This window comes from Sinocyclocheilus grahami, unplaced genomic scaffold (assembly GCF_001515645.1).
Source record: "Sinocyclocheilus grahami isolate Dianchi unplaced genomic scaffold, SAMN03320097.WGS_v1.1 scaffold19.1, whole genome shotgun sequence".
In the NCBI taxonomy this organism is placed as follows: domain Eukaryota; kingdom Metazoa; phylum Chordata; class Actinopteri; order Cypriniformes; family Cyprinidae; genus Sinocyclocheilus; species Sinocyclocheilus grahami.
In genome coordinates this window covers 2,404,682-2,428,729 of record NW_015505198.1, presented here as the reverse complement: position 1 = coordinate 2,428,729, position 24,048 = coordinate 2,404,682, and the positions used below count along the sequence as shown (strand labels likewise).

Genomic DNA, 24,048 nt, shown 5'->3' with positions numbered 1-24,048 from the left:
AACCTAACAAGACCTGTTTTCAGCCTGTTGGAAATACAAGTGATCAAGTTTGAAGCTTTTCTTTCTGTTACTTGACTCTGGGATTTAATATTAGCATGCTGTTCATTACATACTGCAATATATATATAAATATTCTGCAAAATATATAAATATATTTCCTTTAAATAGTATGTAAATATATATATATATATACTATGCCGTTTAAAATCCGACATTATGACCATTGAGTTCATGAGACATTTAACCCCTGGTCACCCTGAAAGACTCTCCATGCAATGAATCCACTGCGTCACATGGGATAAAAAGTCTCTGCTCAATGCCTGCTAGCTTAATTCATGCTGCTAATTTCTGTGAATACTTAGTGCTTTAAATATGTCCACTGCTTTTTTCCCCCCATCTGACAGCTGTCAGGTTAATCTCCCTCAGATGACTACACCATTGAACGCACACTGAATCTAATAAACACTTCAAATATGCAGGCCTCTCTGGGCAGACCAGAATGACCTTGGTCATAAATGAAAACCCAAATATGTTGAAAAAAGGGGTAGCAAATAGTATCCAACTCTGGATCAGTTTAAAAATATGGAAATGGTTTAGATGTCTTCAGCCATCTTCAGACACATGAATGTGGAATGTCCTGCTTTCATGAGTTTTGAAATCAGCCCAAAACCTCACCTTCTGTAGACCTGTGTTTGTATGACTCTTTCTACATTTGCATCTTTATGTTAATAGGTGGTGGCTAGTGAGTCAAGGAATCATTCATTCAAATGATTCACTCAAAAATGCTGATTAAAAAAAAACTGTCTAAGAGTGTCACTGAATTAAAAACAAATTTATTCAGGAGCAAAACATGAAATGATTAACTGATCCATTCAAAAATGTTGAATTGTCAACTAAACAACAGATTGTCTTCAAAAATGAGTCGTTGAATCATTCATTCAACTGATTAGTTAAAAAAAAGCTGATCATTCGTTCAGGAAATAAACTAGTTACTATCTTTACATTAAATTATTCATTCAGGAGATTCATTCAAAACAATAATTCATTCAGGACCTAAACAAGCAACTTTATGATCAACTTTATGATTAAGCCATTGAAGCATTCAATCGATCGGTTCAAAAACATTCACAGATGAAACAACATTTTTTTCTGAATGAGTCATTGAATCATTCCTTCAAGTGATTTGTTTAAAACTGCCAATTACTTTGTGAAATAACAGACTGTCTTTATGAGTCACTGAATGGTTCATTCAACCAATTTCTTTCTTACTAATTCATGCAGGAACTAAAAAAGAGGTTTCTTTATGAATCATTCATTTAATGGATTAATTCAAGGGATTCATTCAAAAACTGCATTTATGATTAAGCCTTTGAATCATTTAATCGATCTGTTCAAAAACATTGTTTCATTCACAAACTAAACAACATTTACTTATTGAATGTGTCATTGAATTATTCAGTCAAACCGTTTGTTTGGGAGACTCACTGAATGGTTCGTTCAACCAATTTGTTCAAAAATACTAATTCAGGCAGAACCAAAACAAGTGGCTTCTTGAATCATTCATTTTATTAATTATCAAGCGTAGCGTTAGTTCTGGCAGGTCACGTTAGTCAAGCTCGCATCAGCTGACTCTCAGCTGATCCCCATCTACCTATAGGAATACGACACCTATCTAAGCATTCATATATAAGGTCCCTCAGTATTATCAGCTGTTTTCGCATTGCTCAATAGCTAATTAAACGGCGAATTCGGCAGGCAAAACACCATCAGCAGGAATCAGGAATTTAGAGAAGTGGAATTCATTTCCCCAATGGACTCACCTCCGATTAATTTAAGTTCGTTAACTTAAACACGTGAATTCACCGCATTAATCATAAGCTGCCTGATTCGGAAGTAACTGAGTTAGCATTACTTCACGCATCGCTACATAATTGACATGGATGCCACAAGTTATGTAACTGACTCAAGAACAAGTTCAGATGAGAACTTCATCCCCAAGAAGGATATCAAGAGATCAAGCATCCACTTCACAGCTGCTATGTTTCACTCTCTCGAACGTCTTCACAAGCTAAGTTCCTTTTAATGCTATCAGGTTTGGCAACATGCGTGTTGCTAAGGCTATCTGTCTTGCTTAGGCTCATTTAGTTGTTTCCAGTTACATGCTTGTGTTGTGCTAGTTTATGTGACCTATTGGCAATGTGCGGTACTTATCTGTTTTCACTGGCAACACGCTTGTCGCTGAATATGCTGCGCTTAAAGGGGGATCTAATGCTATTTCATGCATTCTGAGTTGTTTACACTGTTAAGAGTTGGATTCTTATGCGCGCATGCACTCAGCGACCCGAGCGAGAGCGAGCCGCTCTACGCGTTTCGTTCATGGTTAACTTACCGAAGTCATTGGCAGCGCTGCAGTTACTTGCTCGAGAAGACTGTCTCTAAAGATGCGTGTTTTTGGATGTGAGGAAAAAATGACCTTCTTCAGTGTTTTGTGAACAGTGGATGGAATTTGTTTTTTCCAGGGCAGCAACAGAGTTTCACGAGCGTGTTTGTTGTTCCCGTCACTTTGGTGACGAATGTTTTAGAACAAGGTACATTCTGACACTGGAATTGTACATCGTTTGATACTGAAAGACAGAGCAGTCCCAGCGATAAAAGATCCCGGTCATGACTAGGAACTGCTGTAAAACTGATAAAACTGAAGACTCTTCGGAGATGTGAATGATGCAATACTACACTATAGGTACTCAAGATTAACATGAGATTGGCCGAAACTGTGTGCGTTATATCCCCTTTAACATAGTCAAGTCGCCTTTATTTTATAGCACTACAGCACAGATTTAAACAGCAGAAAATAACGACCATGGTGGAAACGGAATCAATTCTGCTGCGGCGCAGCTCCAAGAGAAAATGGTAAATGGTCGTTGTTCAGTTGAAGTCGTCTGAATCTGAATCCGAAAACCTAGGCTGCTGACATGCTGCCTATCAGCCAATGACTTCGCAGGCAGCGAAGGTAACTCATGAAACTGATATCGGACATGCTTCTGAGTTGTGTTGTCACGGTACCAACATTTCAGTATTCGGTACCAATACCAGTGAAAATTTCGGTACCAAAGCAAAACACAAAAACATGCTAATTAAACAACATTTTTATTAATAACGTTAAACAAAAATTAAATGTACAAAATCAATGCCATTCTTTATACTTATTTAAAATTGTTTCAAGTTTTTCCACAAGTAATAAAAGTATGAAAAAAGTAAACAAGTTTCACCCAAAAGTTTAGTCATAGTTCTGCTGCCACTGAAAAACATCTATAAACTGTTGTCTGTTTTAGGGTTTGCTGGTGTGTTTCAGGATCTTCCTCAGTCTGCAGCTGTAAAAGGAAAATATAATATACTTCAGTAAAGCAATGGGCTGAGTCTGACCAAATGCAACATTAGATCATTGACAACAGCTAAAATATAACTTTTCAGTAAATAACAAACCTCAGCTTTTATAATAAATTTAGGTAAGATTACAAATATTAAGTGTATATCAAACAGATGGAAACTAGTATTAAAAACATTTTACAATAAGATTTTATTTGTTAGATAACATGACAATAAACAATAGTTATATGGCAATTATTCTTTTTAGGGTTAATTTCAAAGTTCAATCTGTTAAAATTATTTAATGCACAATTAACAAACATGAATGATCAAGTGTTTGTATTAAATAACATTCACAAACATTAATGAATGTTTTAAATATATATTGTTCACTCTCTGTAAGATGTTACTAGGTCTAACATTGTACAGTAAAGTCTATACAGGAGATAACATTTGACTGTACTTTTATTTAATCCAAACTGTGTTCATATTTAATTTTAAAGGGCTTTTGGGCTAGAGATATTCAGCCAAGAATTACAACTAACTAACAAAGAAAAAAAAAAAAAACGTTTTCTGACGGACTGATATGACAAACACTATTTGACATAAACACTGTTAACCATACATTTGTACATTCTCTACCACGCATATTTTGGTTACACAGTTCATTTAAAAGCCTCTGGTGTGTAAAAAATAGTAAATACCATTATGTCCTCCTGTTTTTTTTACAGTAAAAAAAGTTATAGGAGCATTAAATAGTTAAAGAAATAATTTTAAACAAAATTCATTGTAATGCTCATTATATTAGCATCAGCCGCGCTTATGCTAACGATTAACTACGTATACGCTAACGGCTATGTTTATTTCAATCCGAAATTAAAATTAAAATATGGAATAATATTCATTACAGAAGCTCTAAATATTAAAAATGTAATTGAAACTTACCTGCTTGAACTTGATCGGGGTGTTTTGTTAGTTTGATGCGTTTCCTCCTCTTGAGGTCGCCACTACTTTTATGAAGAGTTTGCCAGGTTTTCACAACAAAACCCGCCCAATCGCGTTTCGAGGGGGTCCCCGTTAAAAATCGCTTCCAGAATCTAAATATTAAAAATGTAATTGAAACTTACCTGCTTGAACTTGATCGGGGTGTTTTGTTAGTTTGATGCGTTTCCTCCTCTTGAGGTCGCCACTGCTTTTATGAAGAGGTTGCCAGGTTTTCACAACAAAACCCGCCCAATCGCATTTCGAGGGGGTCCCCGTTAAAAATCGCTTTCCGGGGATAAAATACGCGTGTTTTGGCGGGGTTCCCCTGGTAAAATTCGCATTCCAGGGGCTAAATATCACGTTAATTGGGTCGTTTTTCAACCCGCGGACATGAAAAACAACCCGCAGCAACAGTGTTAAAGCAGCCCAATTCCGTGGGAAAACCGCAGACTTGGCAACACTGGAAGAGGATAGCTTTCGGATAGCGCATCAAGAACCGGGTTGACCAGGTACTTGGTACCACCGGTACTTAAAAAAACCTGGTACCGTAACGTAGAATCAACATAAATGTATAAAAAGTTACAGTTTTTATGATAAAGCCTTTGAATCATTCAATCAATCTGTTCAAAAACATTCTGTTTCATCCACAAAGGAAACAACACATTTCATTGTCACGAGTCATTGAATCATTCATTTAAGCGATTTGTTTAAAAATGCTAACTCATTTGTGAAATACCAGACTATCTTTATGAGAGAGTCACTGAATGTTTCGTTCAACTAATTCATGCAGGTAAACTAAACAAGAGGCTTCTTTATGAACAAGTCCTTGAATCATTCATTTTATTAATTCAAGAGATGTATTCAAAAGCTCAAGTAACTGTTTTTAATGACTAAGCCTTTGAATTATTTATAATCAATCTGTTCAAAAACATTGTGTTTCATTCACCAACGAAACACCTTTTTTAAGTCACTGAATCATTCATTTTAGTGATTTGTTTTAGTAATTTTAGTGACTCTCTCATTTCTTTATGAGAGAGTCACTGAATGGTTCATTCAACCAAAAATACTAATTCACGCAGGAACTAACCAAGAGGCTTCTTTATAAATGAGTCCTTGAATCATTCATTTAATAGATCCGTTTAAATACCTTGATAATTTACATGAATTTATTAAATACAAACATTTAACTAATCTGCTTTAACAAGTTTATTCATTCATGAACAAAACAGTAGACTTTATGAGTGAGTCACCGAATCATTCATTCAAGTGAATTTGTTTAAAAAAGCTCATTCGTTCAGGGACACAAAATCTTTCTGACCGAGTTATTTAATAATTCTCAAAACAATGAATCATTCAGGAACTATTTTGACTGACAAAGGCAAAAACTAATATTTTTTCTAAAATCGACTACTTTAATACTGTATAATAAACGGCACTTGAAAAATGACTAGGAAATGCAGTGTGGGTTGAATGGACCTCTATGACAAACCTTCAGCTGCACCACTTGACACAAAAAACCTGCTTCTTCATGATAATTGGAGCTCCAGGATACATATAAATGCTTTGTTGAAAAATTCATTAGTCTGTATTTCCCAGTATTTTTCGAGCCGTTCCTCTCCTTGAGAAAGCTGAAGCTTGTCGTTTTGCTGTCACTGCCTTCAGCCCTGATAACACAGCGTGACCCAGCACTGCTGTCACACCGCTGCCAGCTTTTCCACTACCTCACAAAATGGTGTCACCTGCCATCACCCGCCCGAGGCAGAAAGTTTTGCGTGTGTAGGTGTTTAGTTGACGGAGCGTCGTATCTACTGAAATTCAATGAACGTGTCTGTGTGCAACCATTCAAATTGCTCCAAAGCTCCAAATACAACACATGTCCAAAAATTGCATTCAAGCTTTGCAAACGTGAATTCTGAAGGAGTTTTAATCTGGGCAACCTACGAAATCATTTGTGAAATACCAGACTATCTTTATGAGAGAGTCACTGAATGTTTCGTTCAACTAATTCATGCAGGTAAACTAAACAAGAGGCTTCTTTATGAACAAGTCCTTGAATCATTCATTTTATTAATTCAAGAGATGTATTCAAAAGCTCAAGTAACTGTTTTTAATGACTAAGCCTTTGAATTATTTATAATCAATCTGTTCAAAAACATTGTGTTTCATTCACCAACGAAACACCTTTTTTAAGTCACTGAATCATTCATTTTAGTGATTTGTTTTAGTAATTTTAGTGACTCTCTCATTTCTTTATGAGAGAGTCACTGAATGGTTCATTCAACCAAAAATACTAATTCACGCAGGAACTAACCAAGAGGCTTCTTTATAAATGAGTCCTTGAATCATTCATTTAATAGATCCGTTTAAATACCTTGATAATTTACATGAATTTATTAAATACAAACATTTAACTAATCTGCTTTAACAAGTTTATTCATTCATGAACAAAACAGTAGACTTTATGAGTGAGTCACCGAATCATTCATTCAAGTGAATTTGTTTAAAAAAGCTCATTCGTTCAGGGACACAAAATCTTTCTGACCGAGTTATTTAATAATTCTCAAAACAATGAATCATTCAGGAACTATTTTGACTGACAAAGGCAAAAACTAATATTTTTTCTAAAATCGACTACTTTAATACTGTATAATAAACGGCACTTGAAAAATGACTAGGAAATGCAGTGTGGGTTGAATGGACCTCTATGACAAACCTTCAGCTGCACCACTTGACACAAAAAACCTGCTTCTTCATGATAATTGGAGCTCCAGGATACATATAAATGCTTTGTTGAAAAATTCATTAGTCTGTATTTCCCAGTATTTTTCGAGCCGTTCCTCTCCTTGAGAAAGCTGAAGCTTGTCGTTTTGCTGTCACTGCCTTCAGCCCTGATAACACAGCGTGACCCAGCACTGCTGTCGCCAGCTTTTCAGCTTTTCCACTACCTCACAAAATGGTGTCACCTGCCATCACCCGCCCGAGGCAGAAAGTTTTGCGTGTTTAGTTGACGAGGTGACAGAGCGTCGTATCTACTGCAATTCAATGAACGTGTCCGTGTGCAACCATTCAAATTGCTCCAAAGCTCCAAATACAACACATGTCCAAAAATTGCATTCAAGCTTTGCAAACGTGAATTCTGAAGGAGTTTTAATCTGGGCAACCTACGAAACACTAGTTGAGCATCAGTTTGTTTTTGACAGATGACAACGGCTGGTAAAACTTTCTCTTTTATCACTTGTTTCAAGCGGTTTACTTGTGAATCTTTTAGAGGATGTGTGACGCGCCGTACATGAAATGCGGTGGATTATGACGCACAATGTGTTGTTTTCCAAGATCAAGACTCTAGATTAAAATGTAATGGAAAGTCTAGTGGAGGCAGGGACTAGGTGTCACAAACTCTATATCTCAGTAAGGTAATTTCTAAGCTCTCTTAATTATAGTCATTTCTGTGAATTCTGTCCTTTAAACAAGATTTGAATACCATAATATCATATTTTTTTTAAAATTTATTTTAAGAAATAAATATTCAGCAAGGATGCATTAAATTGATCTAAAGTGACAAAAAAGACATGTATAATGTTACAAATATTTCTATTTCAAATAAATGCTGTTCTTTTTAACTTTGCATTTATCATAGAATCTACGTATTCTATTTATCATAAGAAAAAATGCATTGTTTCCACAGAAATATTAAGTAACACAACTGCGTTCAACACTGATGATAATAAGAAATGTTTCTTGAGCAGCAAATCAGCATATTAGAATGATTTCTGAAGGATCATGTGACACTGAAGACTGGAGTAATGATGCTGAAAATTCAGCTTTGCGTCACAGGAATAAATTACATTTTTAAATTTATGAAAGTAGAAAACAGTATTTTGAAATTGTAATAATATTTCACAATATTACAGTTTTTACTGTATTTCTGATTAAATAAATGCAGTCTTGGTAGGCATAAGAGACTTCATTCAAAAACATAAAAAAATCTGCAATGTTCTTACCCTGAGAAATATTCAGTGGAATAAAAAGTTTGATTACTAGCCCTGGTCTGCCCTATTTCTTATATATTTTTTTATTTATTTTAATAATTACATTTTGCCGGCATTTAATTTTAAATGGTCCTTATAGTGTGACAAATGAAAAAGTCCAAATATTCCATGCAGGCTCATGGTATTAATATGAGGCCACAAAAGCTTCATGCATAATAGAATTAGCTAAATCCTGTTTAAAATATTGAGATGCATGTCACAGCACAAGTCAAATTCCAGAAATTATTTCACAGGCAGAGGCAAATAAAACAGGTTTTGCTATTCATGTCACTCTAGTTTGTGGTTGACCTCTATTTGGGACACAAATTGCAGTAGTTGTGTTTTCACATCTCCTCTACTACATAACAATAAGTGTTTTCTGGCGGCAATGAAAAAACAGAGAACGTCTGCATTTTCATTAGCAAGACAGGAAGTGGTTTTGAGCAAAACAGCCAAAGTAAACTTTTCGAGCCAAATGAAATGCTATTTCGGTGTGGTATAAAGCTAAGCTCCAGTTTGCGCTGTGAAGAGAAAGGAGAACTCCAGTGAAATGCAGATTAAGGTAAACAGTGGCACTTTTGTGTACATGCCATTGATATTTTTGCCTGTGAATTGCACTGATATAAGAAAAGCCCCCAGAGAGGCCACAGCACTACAGCTAAGAGCATTAGTGTCATGCACCACGGCTAATCTCGACTTCTGAGCTCCACGCTTGGAGGAGACGGCGGGATGCTGACAGATGCTGTGAAAGCTGCTACTTGTGGGTTAGAGATAAAATCTGAATTAGTGTTATGAATTCTAATTTACAAACACGAGCGCATGATGTTATGTCTTGCCGTTTGGCTCGCATCGCAGGTAGAATTAAAGGAGCATTTCAGACAGCCGCAAGTCTCAGAATGCTCTGTGCTTAATGCAAAAATCTATATGTTCTTGATTTTTGCTCCCATGAAGCAAAAATCACTCTGTGTAACCTGTAAGAGAGAGCTACTGACCGACATGTTTCGCCTGTGCTAGACAACAAACCAGTAATTGGCAGTGAGGAATAAAGCTCATGGATTTAATATTGTGTGCCACAGACTGTCAAAGCCAGAGTTCAGTGATTTAATGGTGTAAAGCGCATTGTGGATCTGTGGGAGCAATTCCTGCAACATGCACTGTACTATTAATGTCCTTTTGCAGTAGAAGTATGAATACGCATGAATGTCATTGCCAAAATACCAAGTCAAGTGGCATTCATGACATTTTTTTCCCAAGTGGCATTTGCAATCTTCAGTCAAGTCAAATTAATTTTTATTGTGCTTTTCATATTGTTTCACAGCAGCTTTACAGAAAATCATGATGTTAATGTTTATAATATCATAATACCTTCATGTCTTGTAGTTGGATTTAGCCGAGTAGAGTAGGGAGATCATTTAGCTTTCATTTTGCAATTATACAAGAAATCAAACAGTTGAGTTTTGCTATAGTATCACCCTACGCCAGTATACTGTATGTATGCAGATAAAGCTGAACACGAGCAATTCCTGCAACATGCACTGTACTATTAATGTCCTTTTGCAGTAGAAGTATGAATACGCATGAATGTCATTGCCAAAATACCAAGTCAAGTGGCATTCATGACATTTTTTTCCCAAGTGGCATTTGCAATCTTCAGTCAAGTCAAGTCAAATTTATTTTTATTGTGCTTTTCATATTGTTTCACAGCAGCTTTACAGAAAATCATGATGTTAATGTTTATAATATCATAATACCTTCATGTCTTGTAGTTGGATTTAGCCGAGTAGAGTAGGGAGATCATTTAGCTTTCATTTTGCAATTATACAAGAAATCAAACAGTTGAGTTTTGCTATAGTATCACCCTACGCCAGTATACTGTATGTATGCAGATAAAGCTGAACACTTAGATATATAACTTTATATTGGAAAAATAGGTATTTTATGACAATATCAAAATAAATCAGGCAGTTATATTATATTTATTTATATGTTTATACATATTACATTAAATTCATAGCATTTTCTGAGCTTTTTAATGAAGTTTGAGAAAACAGAATATCTTGTTTCTGTATATTGAGCCTGAAATAGTGTTTGTTTATAACTGCATGTACTCTAATATTGGTTTCTGTGCTTTCAGGCAGGCTGAGAGGAGAACAGGTCAGTGTGTACTATTGTGAAGAGAAAATAGCAACTGAATAATTGCATATTTTTTTCTTTCTTTCCTTAAAATAGTATCTAAATTCAACATTGTGTTTACTCAATAAAATTATGAAATAAATTGCAGTTAGTGTTCTTTATATTTAGACATTTATGTGACATTTATTATGGCTTACATTTTATCCCAGAGGAGAAGGACGATGATGATGATGGGGGTCTTGAGGAAGAGGAGGAGGAGGTTTTGAGAGGGAACGAACTCTTCCCGCGTCGAGTGGATGGAAGCACCACTCGCGAACGCTTCAGAGGAATCACTGCCCTCGGAGGAGGAGCCACCCGTCCGTGATAGTCAAAGAGCCTAACCGGATAAAAGAACCAAAGAAGATGTGCAGAGTTTATAACACTCAAAACCAGGCTTTTGATTCTGAATTATATGGAATTCTAAAGGTTTTTCACCCCCAAAAACATTTCTGATTCCTAGTTTCTGGTTTCCCTGCAATTAGCGGAGCTACTTTTGAAATTCGTCATCATGGCAGGCAAATTTTTCAAAAGAAGTTACAGAAAAGAAAAGAGGTACAAGAAAATGTCAAACAAAGGCACATGCCCTTGCTCTCGCATCAATCTCTCCTGGATATTCACAGCTCTCCACCCAGCTGACATTTAGCAAATGTCTCTGCTAATAAAAGGTGAGATCATAAGAAGGAAAAGAGCGAAATAAAACAGGGCTTTTTCGAAATTAAAGACGAGCTCCATTTACTCAAATTATGAATTGTCATCCACAATATTGGCTTTCTTTTAAATTCTTCCAAGGACGAACTGTAGGTGTTAAAGATAAATAAAATCACTGATTTTCTGTTAAAGGGGTCATATGATGTTGCTAAAAAGAACATTATTTTGTGTTTTTGGTGTAATGCAATGTGTTTATGCGGTTTAAGGTTTACACATTATTTTCCACATACTGTACATTATTGTTTCTCCTCTATGCCCCGCCTTTCTGAAACGCATCGATTTTTACAAAGCTCATCGTTCTGAAAAGCGAGGTGTGCTCTGATTGGCCAGCTATCCAGTGCGTTGTGATTGGCCGAATACCTCAAGCGTGTGACTGAAATGTTACGCCCCTTACCATACTGTGATGCCGTGTCCCGGCGCGACGAGACAAAAACATTAAAACCTATTATAAACGAGGCATTTGTAGCATCCAGTGGGGACTTAATTACTTATTATAATAACTTATACTGTCTTTTTACGTGTTGCGTTGCGTAGCGCACCACGTAAACATAAAACCATGTCTGCATTTGTGATCGGAGAAACGACAAACAACAAGCACTACTCTACACTGCTCAAAACTCACGTTTGAATCATCAGTGGCAAATTCTTTAAATATGAAAACATACTTACAGGCTGCGAGTCAGAAGCGCCAGAGACTTAACCACTGATTTCTAGTTGTGTCCTCTTTTGGAAGGCCAAACAAAGTAGTTTCGCTTTCACAACGAAACACACAGCGTCTCCACGACATGGCGGCGCCGGTAACAATACTACAGCGAGAATAAAAGTTACGCCGCCTTTCTTTGCGTGAGCATTTGCGCGGTGTTATGCAAATCTTCCCACATCGTGACGTAGACGTGTGGGGGCGTGTTAGAACGAGCCGTTTTAGGAGGGCGTGGATGAGTCTTAACTTTTATAAAGAATACCTCTAAGTTTGAGACTTTAGTCTTTGCAAATTTAGGGATCTTATCTATGCACGAACAGCTTGTAACACTCCAAAGAGAAAGGAAAACTTGAAATTGCATCATATGACCCCTTTAATGCCATAGTAAATTACGTTCATATATTTGTATGCATCTTTTTATCTTTACATACTGTCATTTGACAAAGCTTAAAGTCATACATGAAAGATCATGCTGCTGAAGGACTCGAGTGTTTCAAAATGTGTGCAGTCAAATTAATGGTAAATAAATGCATACATACCTATTGTAGAAATCATCCCTGTAGTAATCATAATCAAATTCATAACCACTGAAAAAGACAAAACAAAGGCACAGTGTAAAGTGCGATTTGCTATGTCAAGATGTGATGGAGGGCAAATTAGCCCCTTGATTTAGACTCTGACAGGAAGATTTTACATTTGAACACTAATCAATTAATACCTGAGATTTAAATGTGTTAAACTCAAATCATCTGACAACAAACCCATCCATCTACACGTCATTTAAACACCCTGCTGACAGACACATCAATAATATCTTCAGCCTTCAGACAGCATGCAGAGCTCCCATAAACACAGTTACAGCAGCAATCAAAGTGGCTTCGTTTACTAATTACAGTAAGAAACCTCCTGGAGTTAAGACTTTGGCTTGTTTTAGATCCTGACAGTGAGGCAGACACTCTCCAGTTTGTGTATGACCCCTACTTCGACTTCAACCAGTAAACTTTGTGTGAACCCTTTAGAGCACCAGCAGCACCAAACATCTCTTCAGAAGACTTATAATGTCAACTGACAAGGTAAGCAACAGAGATGCTTCTTCAGTCATTTTTATCTCATGTACAGTGGAGGGCAATAGAAAATGAATGAAAACGCTATTTTGAGCCATAAGTTGAACTGAAAATGAATATGAATTTCAGAATGTTCTGTTGCATGATTTGAAAATGTTATTAAGAACATCTTAAAAGGAGTTCAAATTAAAAGCTTATTTAGTAGCTATAAATAGTGTTGAATCTTACATATTTGCTTTTTACATATTTTTTTTGTGCTATAGGCTGGCTGAGCATCTTGGCAGGTCAAACAGAAGATGGGATGCTCTCCAGTGTCGCTTATTGTAAATCATTCAAATAAAAACAAACTGCCCTCACTGCGCATACTATCTATTCTTAGATGTTTTTTCCACCAAACTTCCAGGCATCTAAAATCACTTATACCAATCACATGCAACACAACACTATATCTGATACATCATGGGACATTGAAATCTTACAAAATATTGAATATTGTACACCTATGATGAATAAATTCATGAGCTAACTTAGTCCTAAGTTTTCCCCTTCTCCCCATACTGTCTTCTCAACATTCCCCACACATACACATTTATCCACATATACATTAATATCTGTCAAACCATACACATAATTATACACATATACATCCATCTCTGTCAGATCATACAAAGCCATTATACACATGTACATTCATTTCGATCAAATCATACCGTACACCTGAGGCCTAAACCTGCCCCTCATCTTCACCATCTTAGTCTACACACATAACCCTTTAGCACTCTTCCATCACACTGTTCCATTACTCACAAATCAGAAGAAATTTGTTTTATTATTTCAGTTATAAAATATGTATATTATATATATACAAATATATATAATAAATGTTATATAAAATGTTGCCCTATTAAAAATTTTATAAATCAGTAACTATTTATAATCAAATATGAATATATATATATATATATATATATATATATATATATTTTTAATTAATTTTATTTATTTATAGTTAATTTAATATATTTTTTACATACATTTATGTATGGATATAATATAATATAATAAACACACACACACACACACTGTAAGTATATAGAAATTAAATTATAGAATTTAATGATGGGTTTAATACTCCAATGTTCAATTTATCAAATATGAATATATATATATATATATATATATATATATATAATTTTAATTAATTTTATTTATTTATAGTTAATTTAATATATTTTTTACATACATTTATGTATGGATATAATATAATATAATAAACACACACACACACACACTGTAAGTATATAGAAATTAAATTATAGAATTTAATGATGGGTTTAATACTCCAATGTTCAATTTGTTTATTACTTGTACTTAATGTTAATTTATAAATACATGATTGTTCATTTATGTTTTCCTATTTCCATAATCCTATTTCCATGCATGCACTAATGATTAATTGTGTACAATAACATCAGGACAGCAATTAAGGATGCAAACAAGGTCAAACTTAATGCAATTGTGTATTTAAATATATGTCATGCATATTATGAATATCCTGTCAACTGTACAAACTGGAATGAGGATGATTTCGGGTCATCTAACTCATTATATTCTATTATAGGCATCTCTTCGTTTCTCTGACCATTTCATTCCAAACTAATTAGCATTCAAAGCTCTTCTTTGTTGGTTTGCTCCTGTTCTACTCTCCTAATTAGGCCTACCTCAAATTACATAATGGATTGGTTTGAATTAGTTGATTTGAAATGCAAATCAAGACTTAACGAATTTCAAAAAAATATAATGAGAGCGAGAAATAAAGAATTAAAAACCCAAAATCAGCTAAAGTTAAAATACAATCATATAACACAAAAAAAAGAACCAAAAAAGCTAAAGTCCTTGGATAGACACTCTTTCGGGCTCATAAGTAATTGAACTGCCAAAAATCCATAATTTAATGTCTCATTACTATGATTCTATTATTCTTTGCTAAGTGCTAATAAGGGGGGGGGGAATTCAATTACATTTATGGACAAAAACATAAACAGCGCTAATCCAGTAATTGTTTCACAGTCCAGTCACTATTTATTTAGCTTTAGTTAGTATGTATTGTTCACTATAAAAAGCTCTGAATCCCTACAAAAGCTTGTCAATAAAGTAGCAAATGCCTAATACCTTTTCAAACATTGATTTTTCACTCATTTTCTGCTTGGTTAGTTTTCACTGACGTGTCTGGAGAGCTTTTCGCTTCCTATAAGGGTTCAACCATTTAACCGAACCTGCGAGACACAACTGCAACTTCAGCAATTGAACGAATGTGCTGATAATCGCAGACCGCAGGCTGTTCTGTTATCTAAACCTGATAATATGACAAATGTGCTGACGGCTTCATTCAGCCACACAAACCAGACTTTAATCCGCTCTACCTCAGCTCTCCTAACAAGGGAACATGTAAGAGCAGCAAATGCATTTCATTTACACTGCAGTGTGTTATCTGAAGTAAAATGCACACAGTCCATTTGTAGTCTATGTATATATAGGTACAGTGTCTGCCTATATTTAATAGGAAACGCTCACCTGTAGACAGCAGTCAGGGGTCGTTTGGATCCTGCTTTAGGCCTGTAAGGTTTCGGCTCACCGGCCATGTTAATATCTGCAGAAACACAGAAGAATTCAGAATCAAACACCTGTAATGAGTTCTCATTGCATACCGAGGTTGTCGGTTTTGGTTTTCAAACAATAATAATTCATGCAACTTCTCTCTGAATCAGCCTTTAATGACTCGAGTGTGGTGGGTAGAACAATGTGGTGCCTGTTTGATGTTCAGCAAATAATTTGGAGTCCTGGGATTGTAAAACAAGAAGAAAAAACATATCCTGTATTCCAAAAATACTGCAGAACTTTGTTTTGCCAAATTACTGCTCTCTAAAACTGATTTTGTGCAAACTACTTCTTAGAATGAGATATATATGAGAAATGCAGTCCATTACAAACACAATTCACATATAGCAGGCAAACAGAACTTTCTGTGAATCGACATTGCATGCAAAGCTATTAATGGTGCAGTGCTAGTTTAGGTAATGTGGTGCAAATGATTTTGTGCCATATTGTTTTTAATAATTCAAAATGTTTTGCTTGAAAAGTATGCATGGGCTATCCTCTGTCTTGTAAAACAAATGCCACATGGTTTGGTATTTTGTTAACTAATGCAATGACATTCATACATTTTTAAAGGAATAGTTCACCGAAAAAGGACTGAATAAAGCAACATTACAGATAGAGGACTCGTATATTTGTCGAAAAGAGTGGTTTGAATTTTAAAACGTCTCGTTTATTACAAACAAGCAGCTTTTCACTTCACAAGACATTAATTGATGGACTGGAGTTGTGTGGATTACTTGTGGATTATTGTGATGTTTTTAGCAGCTCTCATTCTGACGGCACCCATTCACTGCAGAGGGTCCATTGTTGAGCAAGTGATGTAATGCTAAATTTCTCCAAATCTGTTCCAATGAAGAAACAAACTCATCAACATCTTGGATGGCTTGAGGGTGAGTAAATTTCAGGGAATTTTCTGGTGAACTATTCCTTTGTGTGGCTTACATATCCAAATACATTTTGGGGTTGTTGTCAAATTTAATTTCAGTCAATTTTGTGCACTGTTTATCCATAGAGTATATCTTTCAAAGAACTATAGATGAAAACATATACTAAAACAAATCAATTTCACTGCCGCAGTAAAAGAAGGAATGCTGAAGCACTTGACCTTGGTGCATCTATATGTACATTAAAGCATTTTTTATCAAACCATCATCCTTGAGCATTAGCACAAAGTACAGAACATCTATGAGACGCATCTCAACTATCTGACCCACACAAACCAGTACTCCTGTCTGCAGCATTCATCACAAAAACCTCCACCGCTGCAATACAAGGGAATTCAGAGGGGAAGATCTCCCATAGAACAGCTTTAAGATAAATGTGATATGGTTACAGTCACATTTTATACTGCAGCTCTCACACTGATAAATATGGACAGACTGTGCCTAGTGGTTAGTAACAGTTGAGCTGTGAATATTATACATCTCTTGCTCACCAATGGATCCTGTGCAGTGATTGGGTGCCATCAGAACTAGAGTCCAAATATCACAATAATCCACACTACTCCAGTCCTTAAAATTAACACATTGTGAAGTGAAAAAAACTTGGTGTTTATAATAAATGCATCATTACTCTTTAAACCATCACTTCTGAACAAAATGAGTCCATAATACATAATAACACTTCCTTCCTTCAGTGAAAAATTCCATCTCCTGTTGCCCTCTGAAATCAAAATCAACCAACATATTTGTTTTTGTTTGAAAACGTTCCTGATCTGTGCATATTTCTCTCCTGATTCAGATGAGACAACATTTCACTGGAGAAAGCAATATAGACGACAAATTTTTTGCTGAAATAAAAAAAACAGTTTGAAGTCAAAAACATTTTAATAATGGATTTGTTTCTAACAAACACGCAGCTTTTCGCTTCACAAGATGTTAAATGATGGAGTCGTGTCGATTACTTATGGATTATGGTGATGTTTTATCAGCTGTTTGGTTTTATCAGCTCTCATTCTGACGGCACCCATTCACTGCAGAGGATCTATTGGTGAGCAAGTGATGTAAAGCTAAATTTCTCAAAATCTGTTCAGATGAAGAAAAACTCATTTTTGGCTGAACTATTCCTTTAACAATTACACTGAACATAAACAAGGATGTTTTGTCATGTTTACAAAGCTTCTTGCGATTCTTGGTGTTACTGGATCAAAACGAGAGGATAAAATATGAAGCCTTTTCAGAAAGCATCTCCTTGCAGAAATCCTGTTATATATGCAGATCTGGGGTAAATGCTCAAGCACATTGTCTCACAAAGTGACTCAGACGTGGCCTAGCCAGCGTCACTTTCTGCAAATAGCATGCTTTTATGAGAAATCAGGCTCTGATTCCCATTTAATAAAGCATTTGTTTGCTTGCTTCAGATGTATGCGGTACCCGTGCAAGGGCATCTGTCCAATAAAGTAGAGAGATGCAAGAGAGTGACGTCTATTTTTCATTATTTGCTGATTGATGGTAGGCACAGAGGGGACGTAGCTCTGGCCATGAGGGAAAATTCATCTGCATCTGTTCGCTGGACTTCTAATGGTTGCCTGGAGACAGGCCGAGCCGAGAGGAGCTCTCCGTGGTCCTGAACCCGGCGCTGGCTGAGGGAGAGTGGAGCTTTTTCACTGTTTGGATCGTAGCACCATGAAAGCTTTCCATTGAGACGGCACTCACAAAGAGACATGTGTGGCATCTGAAACAAGTCCTATTCAAAACCAATCCTTATTCACAAACCTTTGTTATTTAACATAAGAAGTATTACCAAAAAGTATTTTGATACTTCAAAAGGACACAAATGGCATGCCATTAGAAAAAGTATTCAAACTGAATGGTTTTGGTTTTAAAGAAAGATATGCACAAGTTTTCAAGCAAATTCCAAATGACACAAACACCAAAAAGATTTTTATAATTATATATATAAAAACCAATCCTTATTCACAAACCTTTGTTATTTAACATAAGAAGTATTACCAAAAAGTATTTTGATACTTCAAAAGGACACAAATGGCATGCCATTAGAAAAAGTATTCAAACTGAATGGTTTTGGTTTTAAAGAAAGATATGCACAAGTTTTCAAGCAAATTCCAAATGACACACACACAAAAATTGTTTTTATATTTATATATATATATATATATATATATATACTGTTCAAAATGATGACAAAAAGCATCTGGTTGTCAAACACTGGTGGAACATGTCCATAGTTAATGTGATGAGACAGTCTCCTGTGTAATCATTTTAATCTGACAGGCAGCAATTCTCAAGAATGAAGAGCTGTTCTGTTTCTGTATATCATGCTCCCTTTTTTCTCTGAATAAAGAACAACCTCCAGCTTTCTGCACCTTGTCTGATCTCTTATCAGTTTGACCTTACAAACACACCACAAACAAGGTAGTGTACAACCATTAAATCACAAAAATGCTGCAATTTCTGTGCAGTTGTAGACTATGCAAAGAATAAATACACAGAGGGTTTGTTGTGTGGAAATGATGGGGTCAGAATCTCTTCTGAATCTCCGGTTTGTTAAGACAGGTTTGTTCTGGTTTGGTTGTGGATATCAGAGAAACAATGCAAAATGTAAATCAAAAGAATGTAACCAAACAATACAAATAGGCTTATCAACTTTAAAAAAATAAGACAAACATCTTCAGCTGTGCATCATAAGACATCATCTTCAGCTGTGCATCCAATCAAACTCAATTGTATTTTGGTCACTAAACAATTTGGCTAATACTACTGCAATACTTATCCTAGTGTGTGTTCAGTAAATCACATTTATGGTCTTGTTTATGTATCTCAAAACGGTAATTTTCCTATTCAACCTAAGTCGTGCAATTTTGCATATTGTTGGGCCCGTGCAGTTCACTATAATGTGCAATTCATGATCGCCACTTGACGTCCATTGTAAAGCCATTTGAGAACCACTGCATTAAGTTGTAATCATTTTCTGAGATCAAAATACTTGGATGTTTTTTTTTAGAAAAGAAGGAGAGAGAGAGAGAGAGAGAGAGAAGGGGCGATTGGTGAAACTGAAATATGTGTGGAATGGATGTGAAATGAACAGAATCAAACTATTTTAATTGCAAGTAACATTTGTGCACAGCTATTATTCTGTTCAAAACTGGAATGCAATGGCGGAAACAAATACACACTGGAAAAAATTAATGCCTCATAAGATAAAATAAAATTGCAAAAATAAATGCATTAATATAATTGAATTTAAAATAAATAAGTTTAAATTGTAAAATTCATAAATGACAGCTGGCACAGCAAAGTCTGCTGTTATAAATGAAATCAAGTGAATTATTTTAAAATAACTCTATTGGATATTTCAAGTTTAAATTGTAAAATAAATAAATTATAGATGTAACTATAGCACAGCATGTCCTCTGCCAGTGTCAACTGTCAGTAATTTAATTAATAACATTTGCAGATCTATATACTGACCAATTAGAATCAAGTATTCCAGTGAGCTGTCTAACACACATATACATATATATATATACACACACACACACGGTGCTGATTTATCCTCAGTTGCCATCTGTTTACTGCTTGTTAAACAGAAGCACAAGCAGAATGCTGCTTACAGCCAACCCTTCATTTTCTTCCACTTAGCACACTGTCACATCTGAAAGTCACAACAAGCGTAAGGTACACGCTCACACACCTTAATATAGCACACACACACACACACACACACTCTCTACCAGCCATATACATCTCCATGTAGCGTCTATTTAAAACCTGATATTCAATAGGAGGCACACTGATAATTATGTTGATGTATCTGATGATATGACATGAAATGTGGTGTACATGTCTATCTTTCTCAGTGTTATCACCAGCAAAACACAGCATCTCATTCTCATCTCGTCTACATTTAAGGTGCTATTTGGAAACTGAACAAAAGATCCCCATGAACATGCAAACATCTTATGTTGTACGAAAGGAAGCAAGTCATGAAGGTGAGTAAATGATGCCAATTTCATTTTTGCATGAACTTTTCCATTAATAGCACATGTAACGACCACAAAAGAGCCCATGCAGAGATTTTCCGTGGCTTACTTATGCATTCATTTAAAATTCCTTTACTGACCTAATTAAATGTGCCTAGCAACACTCATCTGCACTTGATTTCTTGAAGTTGTTCAGTTGCATCTACATGAGTCGGTCAGTGAAATGTTAAAGCTCAGCAGTGCAGGGACCTCCGTAGGCAGACCGGCCTCATCACATACAAAGTCCTAACTCTGCTGCAGACAATATGATGTTGTGATGAAAAGCCAAGACATCAAGCGCAAACTCTACTTTAAATGAGTAAATAATGAAGCACTGCAGGCGCCTGAGGGATCGGGGTGTTAACGGGCTTATAGCCGGTGATCAGACGCATGGGGCGAGATGTGAGCAGCTAAAGCAAACATAAACATCTCCAGTGAGGGTTGGCTCAGATAATCCAGCCGTATGAGGCGATCATGCCTTTTGATGATAATCTGACTGAAGAATTTTCCTTTGCACTAAATCAGTTACGGCAAAGTACTCATCCTAAAAAAATCCTGTTACCACGCTTTGCACCACAGATCAGCGAGAGATTTTAGAACGAAACCATAGTATTCATAGTCCAGCTAGGATTTAAAGACTTTGAATTTATGACCGTGGGCTGGTGAGTAGTTAACATGATGTGACACATAGGAAAAAAGCAAAATAAATGTTAAAATGTTAGGGTTAGGGTAAAACATTTAATTGTTTTACTATAAAATTAACATATACAGAAAAAAAGAGATTTATGAACAACTGTAATTTTCCTGATTTTTGGAAGAAAATGTGTAACAAAATGTAACACCATATAATTTATGCTTGAAATCTATTTGATTTAATTATATAAAAAATGCTCCGTAAGACAACACAAGTACTTAAAATAACAACTTTCTTAAGAAAAAATGTGTCACCTTATAGAACTAAAAACAATAAAAAGTTAACCACAGAAATACTTGCAATGTTGTTATCGTTAACTAAAACGAATGGAATAGAATAAAACATAAATATTAGATGAATAACGAAAACTAGAAATGTTGCCTTGGTAGCTAACTGAAGATAAAAATAAAACCGAAATATAAATAAACTGAAGCTAAATAGAAATATTTCTAAACAAAAGTACATAACAAAATTTCTAAAATGCAAAGTCAAATTAAGATGAAATAAAAACGCTGATTTAAAATATTAATAAATATTAGTATGAATAATAATATATTATTACCAACCCGCATATGAAATTACATCTGATAATATCATATTTAAATACTTTAAATAATAAGGTGCAAGGCAGATTTAAGTAGTTCAATTAGCTTGGCATTCATATCATTTTTTTATGATATAAATAAACTGTAAAATATAAAGTCACCAAAATATTACATACAGTACCTGTAATATCTTTAATGGTTAATTTTTCTAGCTGAATTTTGTGGAAGTGCGTAACATTTTATAATGGTGAAATTTTGAAGAAGAAAAAAAACACTGTATTTGAATTACAAACTGATCAAGGCCCCTTGCATTGTGCCTATTGCTCTAAATAGTCTATGTTCTGATTGGCTAGGATTTCCAGAAAATTAAGAACAAGATTTGCAGATGCAGTGAAAGAAAGCACATGTTTTATCTTGGGAGAGCACATTCTTTTTACATTTACAACCCAAGGATACTTCATTTTTTGACTGCATAAAGCTTTTCCACTCATTCTGTGTCTCCTAAGAAACTGTCTTTGTTTTCCTGTCACTATTGAAATAATCCATCTGATATAGCACTAGAAGACATCCGCTGGAATTGTATGGCACCAACAGGTACAACAGCTGGGCTTTGGGAATTTACAAGACCAGAGAAGGATGCATTGAATTACACGATTAAGTGATGATGACAGATCTAATAAAACCGAAATAAAACCAATTAACTAACAAACATCTGCAGGAGTTTAGTTAGGACTAAACAAACTACAGTATATGAATAGAAGCATTACTTTACCATGCAATTTTGGTTGTCTGTGTATAGAAATTTCGTTTGAGGCCAGAGGACATGCGACTACAAGGAATTCTTGTAAAATTTAAATAGCTGTTGGTTGGGACCAAGTCCACACTCATCACTGTCACACTCACAGCCCAGTGGGATGACCAGGTCAAATCCATCCGTCAGATGTGCATTGTGGCTCTGAGATCTATAAACTTGCACTGACAGGGTTATCACACAATAGAGACAACAGGCCCGGAAGGAACTGCTATTCTGAACTTGGAGGTTTCATAAAGATTTCCTAATAAAAATAGCACAATGAAATCTCTCTATTATTAGTAACTGAGCAGAAACAACAACTCTAGTCTTAGAGTTTTTAGATCATTTTCTTTATATGACTCTCTCCTCCTAATGCACATCTGAATGTCAAGAGGGATGCAAAGTAGTGTGGGGCTGTCTACTTTTAGAGTGTGCTAGTTTCGAGAGATGGGTGTCGAAGATCTTGAGATACAGATATGTATAGCTTCTGTTTAACATAAGGTTTGCATAGATGATGTATGGTTATGTTCACACAGCAGAAGCAGAATACGGTTGCCGGTCTATTCTAGGATCTCAAATACGCTCACATTAACACATTCAAATGGTCTTGCTAAAATGTAAGTACTACTCTATTAAAATATAAAAAGAATTTGAGTATTATCACTCAAGTATAAGATCATCTAGGTTCAAATTTACACAGTAAAAAATAAAATATAATTAAGAGTATGTTTTTATAAGAAAATACTATTTCTTCAAGAAAATATTTTTCCACTTTAAAACTTCACATTTAATTCAATGTGTTACTGGCTGTTTCCTTGTAAATAATTGTGAAATCTACTACCAATTTCTGTGTGAAAATTGTTTTACCACCAATGTTTTTCAGTGTATATGAATATGCTAGTTTTTCATCATTTTTCAGTTTATTTTTAAATGGTCCCAAAGTGTGACAGTTTTTTATGAGCGCAAACACTGAATGTAGTTTTTAAATTAACATGAGCTCATTAAAGCTTCATGCATAAAAATTACTTTTAAAAAAATCATTAAAAAGTATGTCAACTAAGCAACTGAGGAATCAGCACTGTCTTAAACACAATATATGCAGACTATCCTCATAATCACTGCTATTAGCATTATAGTTTTTATTAATATTTCGAATTCATTTTTATTATTTTATTTTCCATTTTAATTATAATTTTGGTCAAATGTTTAGCCAATTTAGATTTTTAAATATGTCTAATATAGTTTATGTTCATTTTTGTTTCAGTTTTAGTTATTTTAGTAAATCAAGTTACTAAAATGAGAAACGTTGCCTCTGCAGCTAGCTCTGCAGTTTATATATATATATATATATATAT

The 24,048-nt window shown here is 35.1% G+C and overlaps 1 protein-coding gene across 4 annotated transcripts in view; it reads right to left on the bottom strand.

Moving 5' to 3' along the window:
• LOC107554880 (RNA-binding Raly-like protein) overlaps window positions 1–24,048 on the bottom strand; it is a 143,373-nt gene that overhangs the window by 5,072 nt on the left and 114,253 nt on the right. For 3 of the 4 annotated variants that reach the window (XM_016237522.1, XM_016237531.1, XM_016237538.1), the window contains exons 3-5: window positions 15,597–15,672; window positions 12,498–12,545; window positions 10,709–10,887 (exon numbers count right to left, since the gene is read on the bottom strand). In XM_016237522.1, coding sequence (XP_016093008.1) covers window positions 10,709–10,887; window positions 12,498–12,545; window positions 15,597–15,672 — 303 coding nt within the window. The remainder of the gene's footprint in view (window positions 1–10,708; window positions 10,888–12,497; window positions 12,546–15,596; window positions 15,673–24,048) is intronic. The other variant, XM_016237547.1, reaches the window with a different exon arrangement.